Source organism: Myodes glareolus, chromosome 19 (genome assembly GCF_982192425.1).
Source record: "Myodes glareolus chromosome 19, mMyoGla1.1, whole genome shotgun sequence".
Lineage (NCBI taxonomy): Eukaryota > Metazoa > Chordata > Mammalia > Rodentia > Cricetidae > Myodes > Myodes glareolus.
Window position 1 is genome coordinate 47,465,215 of NC_142044.1, and position 20,071 is coordinate 47,485,285.

General features: G+C 51.4%; 1 protein-coding gene across 1 annotated transcript in view; it reads left to right on the forward strand.

Annotated features, from left to right (window-relative positions):
• Fbln1 (fibulin 1) overlaps window positions 1–20,071 on the forward strand; it is an 82,200-nt gene that overhangs the window by 8,471 nt on the left and 53,658 nt on the right. Inside the window, exons 2-8 of the mRNA XM_048444940.3 lie at window positions 7,004–7,112; window positions 10,858–10,990; window positions 12,962–13,133; window positions 15,030–15,086; window positions 16,307–16,408; window positions 16,952–17,089; window positions 18,090–18,227. Of these exons, the coding sequence (XP_048300897.3) occupies window positions 7,004–7,112; window positions 10,858–10,990; window positions 12,962–13,133; window positions 15,030–15,086; window positions 16,307–16,408; window positions 16,952–17,089; window positions 18,090–18,227 (849 nt within the window). The remainder of the gene's footprint in view (window positions 1–7,003; window positions 7,113–10,857; window positions 10,991–12,961; window positions 13,134–15,029; window positions 15,087–16,306; window positions 16,409–16,951; window positions 17,090–18,089; window positions 18,228–20,071) is intronic.

Below are 20,071 nucleotides of genomic sequence, written 5' to 3' on the forward strand. Positions count from 1 at the left end.
AATATTTATGTGTATGAGTATTTTGCCTGAATGTGTGTATGTGCATCACATGAATGTAGAGCCCAAGCAGGCCAGAAATGGGGACCAGAACCCTTTGGATTGGAGGTACAGACAGTTGTGAGCTGCCATGTAAATTTTAGGAACCGAACTGTCTTTGTGAAAGCAGTAAGGGCTCTTAACTGCTGAGCCATCTTTCCAGCCCCTAAACACTAATTCTTCTTAAATGAATGTTTTCATTGTGGTAAAATGTATATCACGTTAAATTCACCCTCTTAACTATCAGGTGTGTACTCCACAGATCCCAAGAGAGAATTCCCATTGCTGTGCAAATGTCACTACCGTTTATCTCTAGAATGTTCTCATCTTCTCAGGCAGAAATCCCATACCGGTTAAATCATAATTCCACCCCATCCACCTCTGCTCCCAGCCCCTGGCAAACACCTACTTACCGTCTATAAGGGTTTTTTTTTAACATTTAATAAAGTGTGTATGTGTTTGGGTGGCCTGTGCAATGGTGCACGTGTAAAGGTCCGAGAACATCTTGCAGGAGTCTGCTCTTTCCTTCTGCCATGAGAGTCTTGGGGATCGAACTTGGGTCTTCAGGTTTGGCCGCAGTCACCTTTACACTGAATCGTCTGCTGGCCTTGTCTATGAATTTAACTTTCAGGGAACTTCCTGTGTGCCCTTGGTTGAGCACCAAACCCACCTTCCTGATTTTATTTGATTTTCATAAGGAGGATGTAGCTGGTTTATCTAAAAAGGAATGAAGGTGGATGTGTGGATGCAGTAATCTACCTTTCTAACTAGGTTGAGAGCATGTTGGAGGGGTGTGTGTGAGAGTGTGCGTGTATGTGTCCATGTCTATGTGAGCGAAGAAGTGTGTGTGTGTGTGTCCATGTTCATGTGAAGGGAGGGTATATGTGTGTGTGTCCATGTGAGGGGAGGGTGTGTGTGTGCATGTGTGTGTGTGTATGTGTGTCCATGTCCATGTGAGGGAAGAAGTATGTGTGTGTGTCCATGTTCATGTGAGGGGAGGGTGTGTGTGTGCGCGCGTGTGCGTGTGCGTGTGTGTGTGTGTGTGTGTTCGTGTCCATGTGCTTCAGCCAGCCTGGCTCTGCCCTACAGAACCTATCTTGCATGGGCCACACACATCTTGTTTAAAGACGAGCCTGCTACAGAGGATGCCTTTGCTGGCTGGCATCTTGAGCTGTGACACCAGGGTGTGCCCCAGGATGTCTCATTTCACCAACCTCTCCTCTTCCTTACCACTCAGTCTTCTTTTAATGGATAGGGAATGGCTGGTGCTGAACCCCCCCCCCCCCAGGAAAGTAAGACCCATCTCCAGGATAAGAGGTGGCGATTCCAGGCTCTCTGGCACTTGCTGAACTTCTAGCCAGTCTTACTTTGGCTGTGGCCAGCCCCAGCCTAGGAACCTTCCCTCTGGCTGGTCTCTCCCTCCACCCTGAGAGGAACCAGGACGAAGCCCGTTTAGAAAGGCAGAACTTCCTGCCCAAACAGCCACTCTGTGTTTGAGGGTTGGTCATGCCTGTCAGTTCCTTGTTCTTTTGGAGTTAATGCTTCATGAGCCCCAGTGGGTGTGCTGGTCAATACGGGTGCTATGGGCACAGCAAGGGGAGGAAGATGCATCTCTGCCCGTGAAGATGGTCCAGTTCAGTGTGTGTGTGGGGGGGTGGGAGATGGGGAGGGGACCATGGGCCAGGGGGCAGGTGCAGGTAGGGTCTTGGTGTCTGCTGGAACCTGGGCAGAGCTGGCCCCATGCTGCTTTGGGTCAGTGAAGTATAGCTCCAGCTGGGATGGGGACACTTTATTTAGCATTGTCTTTGTTCATGGTGACTTGACTCAGTTCAACTTCAGTTCCTAGCTCTGTTTGAAGACCTTCCTTGCTGTGACCATTTGGTGACAGAGCACTGAGGGTAGTGACTATGGGATGGGGGGAGCGGAAGCAGGGAGAACACACCCAGATGCAGGGCTGTGGTACCAGACCCAGATGAGGACCTGGAGGGGTGCTGCTGCAGGGGTGTGCCCAGAAGGAGAAGTCATGGCAGTAGCTTAGACCTAGGTATGCCCATGCCAGCCTCCTCCACTGCCCTCATTCAGCTCCCTGAGCTGCTGCAAACCGTTCTAGACTAGCACGGGTCCTCGTGGGCTCCTTTCCTGTTGGTCTGGAGCTCCTGGTACATCCTTAGACAGACAACTCCACCTTGATCAAGGAGCCCGTGAGCTCAGGCCAGTCAGTGCAACTCCAGGTGACATAGGTCATGCTTGGCAATCCCCATGGCCTCACTATTCATTTAACTATGAGACTGGGTTTATAGAGTGCTTCTTGGGTAGTGGTTTGCTGTGTGTACTCAGTAAATGCTACTGTGCCTAGCCTGGCTCCATTCCTCCCCAGGCCCTAGCCAGAACAGGTCATTGTGGCTTAGAATGAGATTTCTAAATCCTCGTGTTCTGTCCAGGTGTTCTGCTGGGTTTGGGTACACCTTCCTGAGAGAGAGAAAAGTTAGAAGTTACATATCCCTGGGGGCAGGGCAAGCAGGGCAGGAAGAGGTTGCAGCTTCTCATGTGCTGGGCCTGAGATGGCAGTGTGATGCTCAGAGCTTGAGGGATAGGATGTGGGAACTGAGTGGAACATCGTTTGCAAAGGCCGTCAGCCCAGGCTTGTGTCTTGCAGCAGATAACTCCCCTCTCCCACTCTGGCTACCATCTAGCCTGGCCTTGGTCCCTGCCTGACTCTTCCTGGTCTCTGAGGGGTATGCGGGCACTGCTCTCTGGCTTACAGGACACCTCAAGCCCAAGGAGGGTGAGCTGACCCCATGCAACTTCAGGAGAGCCCTCCCGCTCCCCCGAGCCTTTAGACAGCCCTGCTCTGCAGGTATCAGGTCTGGGACATTTATCTTGAGAACGTGTGAGCCACATTCCAGGGACCTTCCAAGTTTCCAGACTGCCTGAAGTTTTAATGCCTCATTGTCTTGCTGAGCACAAGGTTCAGAGTGCCCAAGATCCCCTAACAGGCAGCATTTCAAACCACATGACAGGACTCATGGTTCCCACCCACCCATTCAGAATGCAGCGGCGCTAAGGGAATTCTACACCCAGGACCAGCAGAGGCTCCCCTCTCGCCTGTGACAGCAGGCATCCGTCTAATGATCATCTAACAAGTTGCCATACCACTGTTCAGAACATCATCAACTCGCTATACCTTCTCAGAGACCGCAGAGGTCTCATGATCTCTATTTTAACACAAATGAGCTATGGGTCAGAGGGGTGAAGTGGCCTGGCCAGGGTGACAAAGAGAAAGTTCTGGCACTAGACCCCAAGTCTGTTTGGCTCCAAAACTGTGTCCCAATCTTACTCTCATTTTTCCTCCCTTTGAGGGGTGGGTGCTGTTTATTCTAGACTAGCCTTGAACCCAGACTTGCAGAAATCCTCCTGCCTCAGCCTCCTAGCTCATTATCTCAACTCTTGCTTCCATGTCACAGTTTTTGCCAAAGGATAGGACACAAGGGGCAGACTCACTGTCAGGATATCTGGTTGGGGGAGTGTATTGGCTAAATGAAACATTAGACACAGTGAGATATGCCCAGGGTGAAGGGTTCTGAGATAGGAACCCAGGACCCTAAGACTAGCTGAGTGGGCCAGGGAGGTGACAGGCAGTGTGAGGGAGGGGCTGGGTTCTGAGAAGATCTTAGAGGAGACAGGCTGAGGATAGGAGTGTAGTCACATCTGGCAAGATTGTGCAGGTGTGTGTGAGTGTGGGGGGTATTGAGACTGCATGGGAGAGGGTACGGGGTCACACCACAACACTTACTTATCTATGGACTGAACCACAGCTGCCTCTTTGGAACACTTTGGGCCCTGCTTTCTGTGAGTCTGTGAGTCTGTGAGTGCTTCCTTGCTTGTAGATTGAGTGTGTGTATGTGTGTGTGTGTGTGTGTGTGTGTATGTGTGTGTGTGTGTGTGTGTGTGTGTGTGATTCATGTGTGTGAATGTGGGCACTCATGGCATGCTTTTGCAATCAAAAAACGTACAGCCTTGGGTGTCTGTCAGTCCGGGTACAGCCCTGATGTCGGTCTTCATTTTCTGCCTTGTGGAATGGGTGAGCGGGTGACTGGAACATGTTAGGGCTGTCACCATAATGTGGCCCTCACTCTGACACTCTTGTTCTGCAAGGCCTGTGACTCTGGAGGGTTTGATGTCTGAGCTTCAACCAGCAGTGAACTAAATGTCTGTAGTCACTAAACAGAATCCTGGGGTCTGTGGAGCGAGGACAGCAGAATGGGAGCCGGCTGAGTCACTGGCTTGCTGCAGATTGTCAGACTTCACTGTGGGACAAACTATCCCTTCCTTACCCAACCCAGGAACACCCTCTGGGGCTCAGGGGAACCTGGCAATTGTAAGGAAGGGATGGACACATCTTTCGCTGTAGAACACAGTTCAATATTCTCCAGACATCCTTAGGAAAAAGGAAAAACCCCACATTATCACGATAGGAGGGCATGTTTGTGGCTCAAAGTGAGGGCCCCCTCTTCCTGGATGTGTGGGATGGTTCAGCTCAACTGTGCCCTCGCCATACTAGGCTGAATGTTTCTGGAAGTTCCTCCCCTTCCCTCTCTGAGGCTTAGGAAGCCCCAGTCTTATTCAAGAATAATCCTCCTTCTGGGACCACCGCCAATGTCCACCTTAGAAAAATATTGAACTTGAAGCACTTGCAGCTATTGGTGCTGAGAAACTCTGCTAAGCTGAAGAGATGTTAGAAGGCTGATAGTGAGAGAGCATGATCTCTCTCTCTCTTTCTCTCTCTCTCTCTCTCTCTCTCTCTCTCTCTCTCGTGTGTCTGTGTGTATATCTGTGTGAGTGTGTGTATATGTGTATGTGTGTGTGTTTGTATATATGTGTTTATATGTGTGTTTCAAGTGAGTGTGTAAGTGTATGTATGCGTCTGTGTATGTGTGTGTATGTCTGTGTGTATATGTGTGTTGCGAGTGTGTGTATAAGTATGTGTATGTTGTGTGTGCGTGTATGCTCATGGAGTCCAGAAGACAACCTTGAGCACCGTCTTCAGAATGTCATTGGCCACCTTTGAGATGGGGTCTCTCGCTGGCCTGGGACTCACTGAGTAAGTTAATGGCTGACCAACAAGCCCCCCTGGCTCCACCTAACTCCATCTCCCTTGCACTGAGATTACATGTACATGCCCAGCATTTTACATGGGTTCTGGGTGGCAAACTCAGGGCTTCATGCTTGTAAGGCAAGCATTTTACTGGCTGAGTGATCTTCTCGGTCTTCATAGTGTCTACTTTAAAAAAAAAAGAAAAGATTTACTTTTATATAAAAGTATGTATATTTGTGTGTGCATGGATATGTGTGTGTGTGAATGCATGTGCCCGTGGAGGCCGGAACTTCAGATTCCCCTGTGAGCTATGATGTGGGTACTGAGAGCTGAACTCAGGACATGTAAGAGCATCTTCCCAACCCTCCTATGGTGTCTCCCGCCTTTATAAAAATTTGTATGTATGAATATGTATGTATGTACAGGCATGTATATGCAAATAATCAAAGGGGCCCAGTTTCCTGGAGCTGGAGTTAGAGGTGGTTGTGAGCCACCTGGTGAGGATGCTGGGAACTGAACTCCGGTTCTCCACAAGAACCTTCAGTGCTCTTAACCTGTGAGCCGTCTCTCGAGACCCCACGGTGTCTCTTAAAGCTTACTTTTGTAAGGTCCTGACAGATGGCGGCCTTCTACCTAGCAACCAGTGCTGTTGGCACTGATGTTTCCTGTCCTGTAGGTCTGGGGCTTCATGGGCATCTACCTTTTACCTGCCAATAGCAGAGGGGGCACAGCCTATAGTGAGGCCTAAGAGCTGTACCGGCACAAGGACCTAAGTTTCTGGCCCAGTCGTTTGCTGAGGGCCTGGGCCAGCTGCTTGGCAAGACAGCTTTTAGTTCTGAAACTGGCACTCTGTGCCAAGCCACCACTGTCCTCTCCTCTTTGGTCGCTGTTTCTACAAAATACTGTTGTCCCTTAGGGCGGAACTATCGCCAGCTTCGGTTTCCCCATCTATACGCTGAGGGTGGAAGACCCTCCCCCAGCTAAGACTAACTGAGAAACTGGAAGTGGGCCCCAGAGACTGGTCCAGAGATGGAGGATTCACCACTTTTTGAGACTCCTCTTCCTGTCTCCCCTCTGGAGAAGTCAGGCCCTGGTCGTCCCCTGAGTGCTAGGTTGGTGGTGCCCAGCCATACCCGGCCATGCACCTGTCAGGAGAACTCACCTTTGTTCTCTGAACCAGAAAAGCAGGGCTATAGCCTGTATGCTTGGGTCTCAGCATTGAGCTTGGTGCTTTCCAACCTGGCCCAGGCCAGTGGGAAGAGTACGGTGGATGCTTCCGTGGTTGGCATTCTCAGGATTGGCTTATAAAGTGATTAAGAGTATGCTGTGTGTACTTACTGCCCTTCCAGACTTGTTCCCTAATGTTGTAGTTGGAGCTGCAGGAGGCAGATTTCCCAGTGACATGACTTGGGTGCCGAGTACAGAGGCAGACATCCTGGTGGCATGGCTGGGGTGAAGGGTGCAGAGGCAGACATCCTGGTGGCGTGGCTGGGGTGGAGGGTACAGAAGCAGACATCCTGGTGGCGTGGCTGGGGTGGAGGGTACGGAGGCAGACATCCTGGTGGCACAGCTGGGGTGGAGGGTGCAGAATTAGACATCCTGGTGGTGTGGCTTGGGTGGAGGGTACAGAGGCAGACATCCTGGTGGCACAGCTGGGGTGGAGGGTGCAGAGGCAGACATCCTGGTGGCGTGGCTGGGGTGGAGGGTGCAGAGGCAGACATTCTGGTGGCGTGGCTGGGGTGGAGGATACGGAGGCAGACATCCTGGTGGCGTGACTGGGTTGCAGGGTACAGAGGCAGACATTCTGGTGGCGTGGCTGGGGTGGAGGGTACCAAGCAGGTCACCCACCAGCTTGTTGTCTTCCCTACACAGTGAACGCAGAGCCAGTCTCCATGGAGGATTGCTGTACAGATGGGAATCAAATGGCTAATCAGCACAGGGACTGCTCGCTGCCGTACACCTCAGAATCCAACGAGTGCAGGTACGTGTGCCACATGTCCAAGATGTGAACGGTGGGACCTGCCTCCCTCCCTCCCTCCCTCTGCAGCTCCTTCCTCTGTGCTCTGAGCCTTTCATGCCGAGCTTGGCCCATCCTGGGCTGCCCTGTGCTCACTGGAGCATCTGTTGTTCTCCTTGCAATGTAAGATGTTCCAGGTGCGCAGCCCTGTCTGCCGCAGCTGTCTAACCCTGGATGAGTCACTTTCCTGAGTAAAAGGAAGGCCTGTGGTAGAGTGTCAGGTGAGACCGTGTGACACTTGAGTTCCTTTCCAGACCCCGAGAACTGGAACGGTTTATCCACATAACTCCTCTGCACATATCTTGTCTGCTCTCTCTAGATTAAATCAGGTGCTCACAAGACGTGGGGAATGTGAAACCTAAGAATAGACTCTGATAATAGGTTATGTTGTTCATCTTTAAAAAAATTATCAAATCTTCACAAAGCTACTGTGCTGCCTGAAGGCATATGTGGAACGCGGCAAGAGTCTCCTGGGAAGGAACAGCCCGTGTGGATGCTTAGGGGAAGGCTGTGCAGAGTTAGCACCAGCAGCAAGGCAGCCAGAATGTCTGAACAGAGTAGACCAACGGGAGGTGGGGGTGGGGTTGGTGCTTACTCATTGCACCTGGTAGTGAAGCCATTTTAGAAACTGTTTGGGAGCAGGGTAAGAAGCTGATGGAGGTTTTGAGCATAAACTTGGGGGCAGCACATCTGTCCAGACGTGTCTTTGAAAAAGGGACCCTTTAAAAAGGAAGGTGGTTGACAGGAGGGAGTAGAAGCTAAGGGACTATTAGGCTGTTTAAATAACTCTATGAGGTATGGAGGTGGCTGGGAGCTGGGAACTAGCCTGGGATGGGGGAGGGGCCGGCTGTGGAAGGGAGTGGAGGCAGGGGGCCAGCCAAGCAGTCACTTCTGGGAGATGAGCGGGATCCAGAGAGGGTACTGGGAGTATATGCAGAGGTTTGCTTTGTATAGCCGAGCATATGAGAAGGGGTGTTGCTGGTGAAAGGCTGAGGCTGGGGGAGAATCAGTCAAGCTAGCCTTAAACACCCAGAAGCCCAAGTGGGCTGCTAATCCTGCTAGAAGTATGGAGAGAGACTCAGCGGTGATGCTCAGAGGAAGAGATGGGGACATGAGAGGCAAACCCCAGCACCCTGGGGTCCCAGTGAGTCCCTCTTTCTTAAGCATCACTAGGGCAATAGTGCTCCATCCTCACTTGGTTCAGACAGGGTGTAGGGGACTCCCATCCAGGAGGAGGGTTTGGGACAGACAAGGTCGAGGAACCCTAGACTGGTTGGTTCTTTGGTTTTTCAAACTAGGTTCCCTGGTGCCTTTGAAATTCTTGGGAGGCCTTGACTGCCCTGAAGCAGAGGTGCCCCTGGGCAACCCTGCTCAGTCTCCTTCCTCCTGTGCCATTCTCCAGATGCCCTCCCTCTCAGAGTTTGTGTGTGCCCCAGAGTGCTTGTAGGAACTGGGCCATTTTGCTTGCTTGCCTGGAGCCCTCAGGGCTGACCAGCCCAGCACACAGTAAGGCTGCAGACAACAGTACTTGGTAAAATGTGGTAAAATACAACAAAAACTCACCACCTTAGTCCTGTGTGAGGGCCCATACATACTGTTTTGCTGCCCTGTCTACTGTCCTCTCTGAGACCCTTTGGCCCCACATGCCTTCCTGGCTACACCACCAGCTTCCTGTCTATGAATTTGACTTCTCCTGTGTCTCTATGGGACTGGCTTGTCTCACTTATCATTGGGCCCTGGAGGTTCCTCTGTGTGGTTTCACAGGTCAGGATTTCCTTCAGTTTTTGAGGCAGACACATTCTGTCATATGATTGTGCTTCCCCATCCGTCCCTCCTTCCACATTTTGGCTATTGCAAATGGCACTGCCATGAACTTAGGTGGGCAGGCATTTGTTGGAGGCTGACTCAGTGTTTCTGTTGCTGTGAAGAGACACCATGACCGCAGCAACCTATTATAAAGGAAGACATTTAATTGGAGTCGTTCACTTAAGAGTTCAGAGGTTTCGTCCATTATCATCATGGGGGGAGCAGGCAGACATGGATGGTGCTGGGGAAGGAGCTGAGAATTCTTACATATTGTCTCACAGGCAGCAGGAAGTAGTCTGAGACACTGGGCATGGCTTGAGCATATATGAGACTTCAAAGCTCACCTCCACACACTTCCTCGAACAAGGCCACACCCACTCCAGCAAAGCCACACCTCCTAATAGTACCATTCCCTTTGGGGGTCATTTTCTCTCAAACCACCACAGAGGCCCTGCTCCAGATTCTCTTGTGTGGGGTAGCTGGATCCTATGACAGTTTTCAGCTCTTAAGGAATCCAAATAGCTATCCTTCCTTCCTGCTGGGGACAGGTCTTCCCACTGGGGACAGGTCTTCCCACATCTCCTTGCTTGTCTTTACTAGTGTCTTAGTTACTTTTCTGTTGCCGTGACAAGGCAGCATGGCCGAGGCAGCTTATAAGAAACGTAAGACAATCTTAAAAGAAAGTTGTTAATTGGGTTTACAGTTCCAGGTGGTTAGGGTCCTTGACCACGGAGCAAAGGAATGGTGGCAGCAACAGCTGAGAGCTCACATCTTACACCAACAAGTAGGAGGCGGAGAGAGAGCATGCACTGGGAATGGAGCAGGTCCTTGGAAACCCACCAGTGACACATCTTCTGTCCCAATGTCAGGCCACCTCATCCTTCCCAAATAGCTCCACCAACTGGGACCCAAGTATTTAAATATGTGATCCCTTAAGGGCCATTTCATCCAAACCAGCACCTCCAGCACTTGTTGCTTTTTCTCTAGTGGCAGGGACACTTAGTGCAATACCTCTGGTCTGCAAATCCAATGAAGCCCATATGACATTAATGGCGCAGTATAGACGCATCCATCCCGAATCTGGAAGGTGGCTCTGGAGCGACCCGGGAAGCTGGTCCAGGCTTCCAAGCTCCAGGAAGAGGAAGGACTGGCCAAGGCTACTGTCCATGGGCACAGGCAACCTGGCTGGCACAGAAGGATGCCGGGAGGCCCTATCCTATCTTGTAGCCAGCACAGATTAGGTGGCTGGTTCTGCCCTTCCTGGTTCTGGCTTTTGGTTACTTTAGTCTGGACGAGAGCCATGTGTGACATCCTTCCTTCCCTGTTGCCTGCAGGGCAGGCTTTCTGGCCTCTGAGATGTCACAAAATGTGTTTGAGTCTAAGGAATAGACCCTGGCAGGTTCAGGTTCTCCTCAAGTTCCTGTTTTCTGAAGAGCTTTTCGTAGCCAAGCCTTTGGGTGGCGGGAGGCTGGGGCTGGGGACATCCTGGTTGCTGCTGTCTTTCACTCTGGGTCCTTCAACAAACTGTATCTTAAGATTGTCCGAAACTTCTCCTCTGAGCCTGGAAAATGGTGCTGAGGTTGAGAAGAACTGAGCTAGGTGGGAGGAGGGGAGGAGGGTGTAGCCTGGAGCCTGCAGCAGGCTGCTTTGTTTCTAAATAGGTGAGAACATTCTTTAGCCAGTCTCGGCCAAAGGCTCTCAACTTTACACAGAGCAGGGTCTCTGGACTCCCACCCCAGACACCATGTAGCATTTGATCTTTCTGACTAAATGCCTGCCAAGTGCTTCCCGCGGGAGCCGGGATACGGGGGCGACTCCAGAGGACTTTGTCCCTCGCCTTGGGCTTCTGTTCTGAGCTGGGCTCCACCAGAGAGTCCTGGCACAGCCTCTGCTCTGCCTGCAGGATGGTCCAGGAACAGTGTTGTCACAACCAACTGGAGGAGCTGCACTGTGCCACGGGCATCAACCTGGCCAGCGAGCCCGAAGGCTGCGCCACGCTCCACAATAACAATAGCCTCGAGACCATGTTCATAAAGGTGAGTGAGGCCAAGGCTCACCCAAGGCCACCCTCCTCCCTGTCCACCCTGTTTACCTTACCTTGTGAACAGCAGACCACTTAGGTGTCTTCCCTTTGCATTTAGCGGGTAAACCTAACTAGCCAGACTTCCAGATAGGAAAGGGTGAGATGGTGAAGGCCCAGCTCCACCCTGGGGAAACAAGACAAGCCTGAGATTTACCCTGTTCCAGCCTTGAGATGGAAGGCAGAAGACAGAGCAGGGGTTTTCTGGAACCTTCAGAACATTCTCAGTTCGAGGTAGCTGTCCCCCTATTGCCTAGGAGGCCCAGATGCATCTCTGCACCTCAGGTGAACTGAGGCACTGGGTTCACACCAGATCTACACTAGGGCCTCTAATGGCATGGGACTTTGGAGTTTAGAGAAGCCCACGCTCCAGTGGCTTCTCAGCAGCCTTGCCAAGGACTCAGAGAGTATAAATCAGAATAAGTAGCACAATATCCTTTCCTTTTTTTTTGTTTGTTTGTTTTGTTTTTTGTTTTTTTTTGTTTTTTTTGGTTTTTCGAGACAGGGTTTTTCTGTGGCTTTAGAGACTTTCCTGGAACTAGCTCTGTAGACCAGGCTGGCCTCGAACTCACAGAGATCTGCCTGCCTCTGCCTCCTGAGTGCTGGGATTAAAGGCGTGTACCACCACCGCCCGGCTATGGTCTCCTTTTCTAAATGCTCCTGGGACCCCAGGTCCATGCCAGGTAACTGAACTTGCTATGGCTGTGGAAGTGTCACATGTGTGCTTGGGAAGTGACTGCAGCATCTCTAGGCTTGAATACAAATAGACTAATGGTCAGGCCCAGGAGAAAAACCAGCGGGGTGGGAAGCTCCATTTTGAAATGGTCCCTGCCCCCCAGGTGACTGCCAAAAGTGTTGATGATAGTGGCTTCCTAGGACACTCCCTATCGTCATCAGGAATGTAGCAGAATTAAGGAGCAAAAATCTGATTGTAGGCTGGATTCTGGGAGCGTGGGTAGGAGTGTCTGTAAACAGGAAGGGACTGCTTCTGGGTCCAGGGCTCTGCCTTGCCTGCTGTGGTCTATCACAACCATCATGCATTTTATTGGGCGGTGGGGAGGGGAACCAACATGGAGAAGCTAGGCAGGGCTAGAATGAGTGGCCTGATTAAGAGGTCAACCAGGACTTTGGGCGTACAATGACCACTTCTGTGCCTGGGGAAAGAGAGGTGTGAGGTAATAGAACAGTCTAGCAAGAGAGGGAACTGATTACCTGGCTAAATTAATGAAGTGTTTCTGGAAAAGATCACTCACACCCCAGAGGAGGGTGAGATCACAGCCACTCTCTGTGGCAACAGAATAGTTAGAATGACACGGAGAAGACCCCTCAGCCTCCACCGATGCTGAAGCAAAGCTTCTTGCTATGGGCTTTCTGGAAAGTTCTTTGACTATAGAGGACTGACGTGGGGCTTTTTGTGTGTACCGTGGGACCTGGGTTAGGACACAGGTCTGACTTTCAGGATATGGGGTCTCTGTGAAAGACAGCGGTCTAGTCTCATGCCTTGCTGGGGGCCTTGAGGCTCTTGTGCCCTTGGGGTTGAGAGGAGACAGTGTGCACCCAGTCTTCTGGCAGAGAGACTTTGCAGACAGGCGTTGGTCTGCTCCGTTCTAGAAATGGGTGGGCTGGCCTGAGGGTTGCTAGTCAGGAAAGGGATGTCCAAGGGTGTAGTCATGCAGCAGGGCAGGGCGGGGGGCATGGAGTGCCAGACTTTCTAGATTCCTTTCCATCAGACCTAAGAGGCTTGGAGGGGGCTCAGCATGCTTTTCAACATACTTCTGACATGTAGATAAATTACCCATATCAGATGTTTTCTTGCTGTCCGAAGAACATGGACAAAAGGGTGTCAGGTGTGTTCCTGGGGTTCTTGTGGAGTCCCAAGGGCCACTTGTCCAGCCTCCTGTCACCAGTCTGGAATCTCTGTTCACAGAGATGCTGCCACTGTTGCATACTGGGAAAGGCGGCCCAGGCCCGGGGCCAGCAGTGTGAGCCCAATCTCATGATAAGCTACCAGTGTGGGCTGGTGTTCCGTGCCTGCTGCGTGAAGGGCCAAGAGAGTTCAGACTTCCCCCGTGGCGATGGTGGGGACCCGCAGGACCCAGGTAACTTCTCCTGCTTCCGGTGTGGAGCCGTGTGGTAGCATTCTTCAAGGGGTGTGTGTGTGTGTGTGTGTGTGTATGACACAGTTGGTTTATCCTTTCTGTGGCTGTCACATGTCTGGATTCTGCCAATTACAGATGAAAAATATTACAGAAAAGATCATGAGTTTGGGTCCCAAGCACCCACATGTGAGCCAGGCAAAGCGGCAATGCATCTTTAAGTCAAGGTGCAGGGTGTAGAGCAGATAGGAGAATTCCTAGAGCTTACTGGACAGCCAGGCTAGCCGAATTGGCGAGCCTCAGTTCAGTGAGAGACCCTGCCTCAAACAATAAGGTGAGAGCAATAGAAGACACTAGATGTCGACCTGTGACCGCCACACGTGCCTGCAACGCCTGTACACACATCTGCCACCAGCCCTGCCTATCCTTTCTCTGCCTAGCTATTGGCTGGTCAACTTTTTATTAGACCAGTCAGGTACCTTAGGCGGGCAAGGTGAAACAGTCACAGATCTTTTCCTAATTAAACAAATGCAGCATCAACAAAGGTAGCACACCTTTACACAAAGCAATATTCTGCAGCATGAACAAGTGTAACACAGCTTTACGTAGTTAAATATTCCACAACACCCATGGGTACCAAAGGACAGCTGTGTGGAGAAAGACCATGATTGGGGTTAGAGGGTTAGAGGACAGACCTCAGGGACAGAGCCCCAGAGAAGAACCGATGGCGGCTCAAGTCCAAAGGCTTGAGCAGAATTATTCTCTTCCTCAGTCTCCATCTCTTAAGGCTTGGTTAATACTTAACATTCATTTAACATTCAGGAGGGTTATCTGCTCATCTCAGTCAAAGCCCGTGACTTAAATACTCATCTCAAAAACACTACCTTCATAATGACATCCCATTAAGTTGCCCCATGAGGTTAACTATCATGGCTGTGGGACTGGATGAGTACTGGATGCTCTGCAGGTGTCGGGCCCCATGAGTGACTTGCCCTGGTCCCAGCCCTGGGCAGGGTGGGTAACTGCCTTCTAATCTGATTCTCCCACGGGGATCTTGATGTTTAAGGTTGCATGATGGACAGTGGAGAGAGAACTTGGCCTTTTGAGTCTTTGGACCGGTGTGGGCCAGTGTGTGACAGCGGCTGGGTGCCTCCAGGTTCAAGTAGCAGGCTCTCTCTCAGGGGAATGTGGGACCCTGAAGCAGCTCCCAGAGAGCTTGAAAAGCTGCTGTTACGAGCTCTCTCTCCCCATTGCCCACAGATCCGGTTGTACTGGAAGCTCTGAGGGGCACGGCTCTGTGGTGGAGGAACTCCTTGGGTTGTTTGTTTGTTTATTTATCTATTTTTATGTGTATGGATGTTTCCCACATATATGTATGCATACCGTGTTTGGAGGTCAGAAGACTAGTCTTAGAGGTTAGAGGAGGGAGTTGGAGCCCAAGACTGGAGTTACTGGAGTTACTGGTGTGAACCAAATGTGGGTGTTGGGAGCTGAACCCAGATCCTCTGCAAGAACTTGCGTTTTTAACCACTGAACCAGCTCTCCAGCCCCGACCTCCTGGTTCTTTAATCAGCTCTCACACTGTGAGCTCCTGAGCCACGTGGGGAAGCTCTGGGAAGGTGCAGGCATCTGTCCGCCATGCTTGCTGGGAATTTTGTCTCATTCTCACTTCTCCTGAGCTTTATACTCACAGATTCCGACACTCAATTCAGGCCATGTGCTGGGAGATCTTTTAGAGGCTTAACTGGCCTTTCAAGTGAGGGCACATTTAATAAAGAGGAAAGAATGCGAAGCGTACAAGTGGGCCTCCTGCCAGAGGCCGACAGGAGAAGTAGGTATGTCTTCTCAGATGAGAGTGGATGCTGTTTGTGTGATCTTCTCTCATCTCTCTACCCCTAGCTAAGATTGCTGATGATGAGGAACAAGAGGACCCGTACCTGAATGACCGCTGTCGAGGTGAGGCCTTGGGACTTGTGGAAGCCCTTTGGTGTAGGCAGTTAGCAAAGTCCAGGGCGACAGCGTTGACTACTGCCAAGACTCAGCTGGAAAGTACTTCTGCTCTTGTGGCCCTGGGGCCCCCTGTCTTCTCTGTCCCTGAGTGCTTAGAGGGGGCCTTTGTGGGATTGTCTCATGGAGGCAGGACTGGTGTGAGTTCTCTGGGCACCAACAAGCTCCCAGGCTCTGTGATGGTGACGCTTCTCCAAGGCTGGGACGCCCCGGGAGAGTAGCTGTGTCTTGCTTTTGTGTCTCGGGGGCCCCACTTGTCCCTTTAGGGTCGTGGCCTCCCAGGAGACCTTTGCACTTAAGTCAGAATGGGCTTGCAGCTTGGTTTTTCCTGATTAAACTGTTTTCCTCTGGGAAGATCCTGGCACAGCTAGCCTGGCAAATCTCTTTCAGTTTCACCCAAGGGCTCACCCTGTGATTGGGTGTTAATTATGGAGGCAGCTTAATCACAAAATGATGGAGTCAGTGTACAGTGTCAGCCAGCTCCGAGGCCAGGAGGGAGGGGAAGGGGAGAGAGAAATAAAAAGCTCCAGGGAGCCTGGCGTCCTCTCTGGGTGACTCCCGATGATTCCCGGGGGAGTGACAACTGTGTGACAGCTGGGAGTGTGCCATTTTGGGGAATGCATTAGCTGGGATGGTAAAGTCTGTGTTCCCCTGGCATCTGGGCAGTGGCAAAGGAAGAAGCTGCAGGCACAGGCCTTTCCTGGTGGGGTTACACTTTAAGAATCCCTAGGTCAGCTCTGTAGGGAGGGTGGGTTGCAGGTCTCAAGGAAGGTGCCAGGTAGCAAGAGGCTGTCCCCACAGTTGTGGCAGCCCTCAGGCCTGGGCCAGTGTTAGTGGGAATGGGCAGCTGGCAGGGCTTGAGAGTTCCAAGGGCTCCGGTAGAGCCTGGCCTCCGGGTAGAACCTGCTCTCTCCAAGTCTCCTGCTGTCAGTGAGCAGTATGCCTCTCCAGGTCCCCTCTAGCCATAGACGCAGCGCATGTTACCTAACTTGTTAGGTCCCTGATGGCTTCAGTCACCCCAGAGGTACGCAGAGCCTAGGCCTGGGAGCGTCCCAAGGACCACATGTTGCTGCAGCAAGGAGCCTGTGTTCTGCGCCAGTAGTACATCCTGAGAGAGTCTCCAAAGGTCTCTCTGTATATTCACTAGCTCCCTTGGGCTCTGGTTGCAGGTGGCGGGCCCTGCAAGCAGCAATGCCGGGACACCGGGGACGAGGTGGTCTGTTCTTGCTTTGTGGGTTACCAGCTGCAGTCGGATGGTGTCTCCTGTGAAGGTAACATCTGCAGGCTGGTCACTGTGTTTGGGAGGCCTGAGCAGGCCTCTGTGGCACAACCTTGGCCCCATTCCTGGAGGAGAGCCGGGACCTGCTTGCCAGTGCTGCCTGAGTTTGGGCTCTGGGACTAAGCTGTCTTCCAGAAGAATATAGATACCAGTGTGGGGATGGGGCAGCATTGGGCCTCACCTGAGTTCTGGATTCAGGATCTGCTGAGAGGCCTTGAGTAAGTCCTTTAGCCTCTCCCCCTGTTTAGGAGATGGGGATGATGTTTCCTCTTTTGTGGGATTCTTGAAGATGCTGTGATCCCGGGGACTGGTATTTACTCAGAGTGATCTGAAACTTAATAGGGCTTGATTTGGTGATGGCCCCTCTCCAGAACCCTGCCCAGAGATGTGCCCAGAGCAAGACTCAGTCAGTTTGATTGGGCAACCTGAATGCAGGAAATCAGATCCTCCATAGTTTCTGGAACATTATTTTCTGCTTGAGTTTAAGACTTGGTTGTTTTTGCCGGTTACTTCTGCATCACCTTAATCTCTTTAGATATCAACGAATGCATCACAGGCAGCCATAACTGCCGACTAGGAGAATCCTGCATCAATACAGTGGGCTCTTTCCGCTGCCAGCGGGACAGCAGCTGTGGGACTGGCTATGAGCTCACAGAGGACAATAACTGCAAAGGTACAGCTTCCATCCAAATCTGAAATCCTCCCCTTCCCCAGCTGTGGGTGTGGCATAGAGGGAAGGGCCCAGTGGGCTCTGTGGTGCTGCTCCCATGTGGCTGCCTGGGATGCTGCAAGAAGGAGGTGGTCAACCTCCTTGCAAGTACGCAAGGGAGGGTGGCACAGGGCAAATGAAGGAAGAGCCGGGTCTGTGATGAGCAGGTTTACCTTAATATGGTGCTGCTGAGTTAACGATGCCAGCACATTTGACTTAGAAAGCGTGGAGCCTTGACAAACAAGTCCAGGGTCCTTACTTAATGCTTCCAAACAAATAAAACCAAGCCAGAACTGGACCAGGCTCTAGTGAAGACTTTAGCACAGGTCTTGTGTAAAAAATGTCAATCATTGAATTATGTGGGTGACCCAAGAACCAGACGCCTTCTCCTGGCAGCCAAGCAGTTGAGCAATCCTGCTGCCCCACCCTGCATTGCTCTCTGGCTGAGTCTCTGGACTCCAGAGCCTGGGAGCCGAGCCAGCTGAGTAGATTACACTTGAACCTTTGACAGCCATGAACTTCAAGGCAGGGCAATCCATCTTTGTCCTCTCTTGATGCAACTATTGTTAATATTTGGAATATTGTGAAGAAGATCTCGGGATGAAAAGAATTACGGAGTCTGTGTTTATTGTCGCTGAGATAATTGCCGTGTGATCTAATCTAAACATACACTTCTAAATGAGTGCTAATACCTGCCAGGAGAATGCCTGGCTAATTTGTTAAATAACAAAAAGCTTGCCTCATAAGTCAGGGAGGGGGAGTGTTTTTTTAAGTCTTTAGCAATTTTTGCACAGTTTGGCTCACTGCAGGGCTTTTGGTGACACCCTCACTGTTGAAATGTTTTGGGGTTATACTCTGAGAAATCTGAGCATTTTTAAAAAGTACTTTCTTGTGATGTTAAAGTATTGTGAGATGCTTCTGGCGGGACCCTTGCTAACGATCTCCTTTTTTTATGATGCACCAGATATTGACGAGTGTGAGAGTGGTATTCATAACTGCCCCCCCGATTTTATCTGTCAGAATACTCTGGGATCCTTCCGTTGCAGACCCAAGCTGCAGTGCAAGAGCGGCTTTATACAGGATGCTCTAGGCAACTGCATTGGTAAGACATACTGCTACTAGTGGGGATGGTCCACCCAGCAGGAGACAGTCCGCATAGACCTGGGCCGGGGACAGATAATGAATGCCATTGGCATTGTGAGCCATGTCTGGGTCACAGCGACTCAGCTGGGCAGTTACAGTTCAAAAGCCTCAGAGCACTGGTGTGGTATACCAATAAAACTTTATGTATAAAACTACTGGCAGGCTGGGTTTGATCTAATGTCTGGTCTAAGGGTCTAATCCCCATAGTTTGAATGGAGTGTCGGTTTTTAGAGTTGGAAACCCTTAGAGTTAAACTTAGTGTCCTAAGATTTGCTTCCTCCACCGAAGTCTCAAGTGCTTCCCCTGTAAGAGGGAGTGGCTGTGAGAGGCTAGAAGCTTGGACTAAGGTGGGTGCTTGCAATGGGAGGGAACGTGGAAAGCAGCTTTTGGTATACGGTTGCTCTCTGCCGCAGTCACTTAGGCCTTCAGAAACTGTCTAACAGAAAATGGTTGAATTCATAGAGGCAGAATAGAGACTCGAGGAGCCCAGGGATGGGGAGCTTGTGTTCAATGGAGACAGTTTCAGCCTGGAAGGCGAAGAGGCTCGGAGATGGCTAGGTTGATAGCGGAGTAGACCAATATGAAAGGGGAGGAGATTATGTGGACATTAAAGAGGCCAAAGAAAGGCTGCTGGGGTGGGAGGGGCACCCACCGCTCTCTCTTCTGTTGTCTTGGCGCTGCTGTGGAGTGCCTGCCTGCCTGTTAGCCTTCAGCCCAGATCTGCTTGGTAGGCAGGAGCCTCTAAACATTTCCTTCGAGGTCAGAGAGTTCTTTCCTCCAAACTGCAGGTTTGCAGTTTGGTCACTGGTTGCAACCCAGTCTCCCTTCTCCCCTCTTAGGGGAAAAGACTAGATACTGGTGTGCAAGTCCCTTTCTTGTTTTTCTCTTGACTCTTAGATAACCTTGCCCTGGTCTTGTCTTTGAAACGGGATTGAAAGTTCATTTCTTCCCCTGTCCCTGTCTTTCTACCCCAAGGTAGAACCTTTCAGGACGGGAGCTTCACCCGAGCCCCACCCACATACCCTGGGTCTTAGCTGGTGATCTGAGCTGTGGGGACCTTGACTGGGCTGTGAGTTGGCCCCTTGCCAGCCTCCTGAAATCAGACTGTCATCACTCTTCAGTAAGCAGGGTGGCTGTGACCCCCCTGGGGCAGGGAGAAAAGAGGATCCTGCCAACACTGGCAGCCTGCTGGGGCGGGGGTGGGGGGGCTCTGGAGAAGGCCACATCAGCTGAGGGCGGAAACCCTAACTCATGGCAGAGTTGGCCTTGCTTTCCTCTCTGAGAAAATCTTCACAGGTCTCAGCCTGCCCCGGGTTTCCCTCCACAGAGTGCAGGAGCAGAGGTGCTCAGTGGGCCATCCCTCTGTGTGAACTCCCACCCCCCTACCCCTCCAGCTCGGGAGGGGCCCCGGATGTTAGCCAGATCCCATCCTGGTGACATAAACTCTCGCATCACCTCTGTGTAGGTCCATAGTGACAATGAGGACCATGATGTTCAGTACAGAGTCGTCATCCCCCCAACTTGATATGAGGGAGGTCCCCCTTTGTACTTACTGGTCACAGCCAAGTTAAGGGCTTACTCTTCTAGAAATTACCTCTTCTAGTGTAAAAACTGCACATCCCTGGTTAAAAACGAGGGAAACCTAAGAGCAAAAACTAATGCCCTGCCTGTCCAGGCCAGCCTCCAGGTCGGCGGGACCACCCTTCTGGGCATTGCTCCCCCTGTTTGCTTTCTCATGGAAACAGCACTGGATTGTTGGACTACTTGGTTTCCCCCCTCTCGACCACATGTGTAGAAACCATT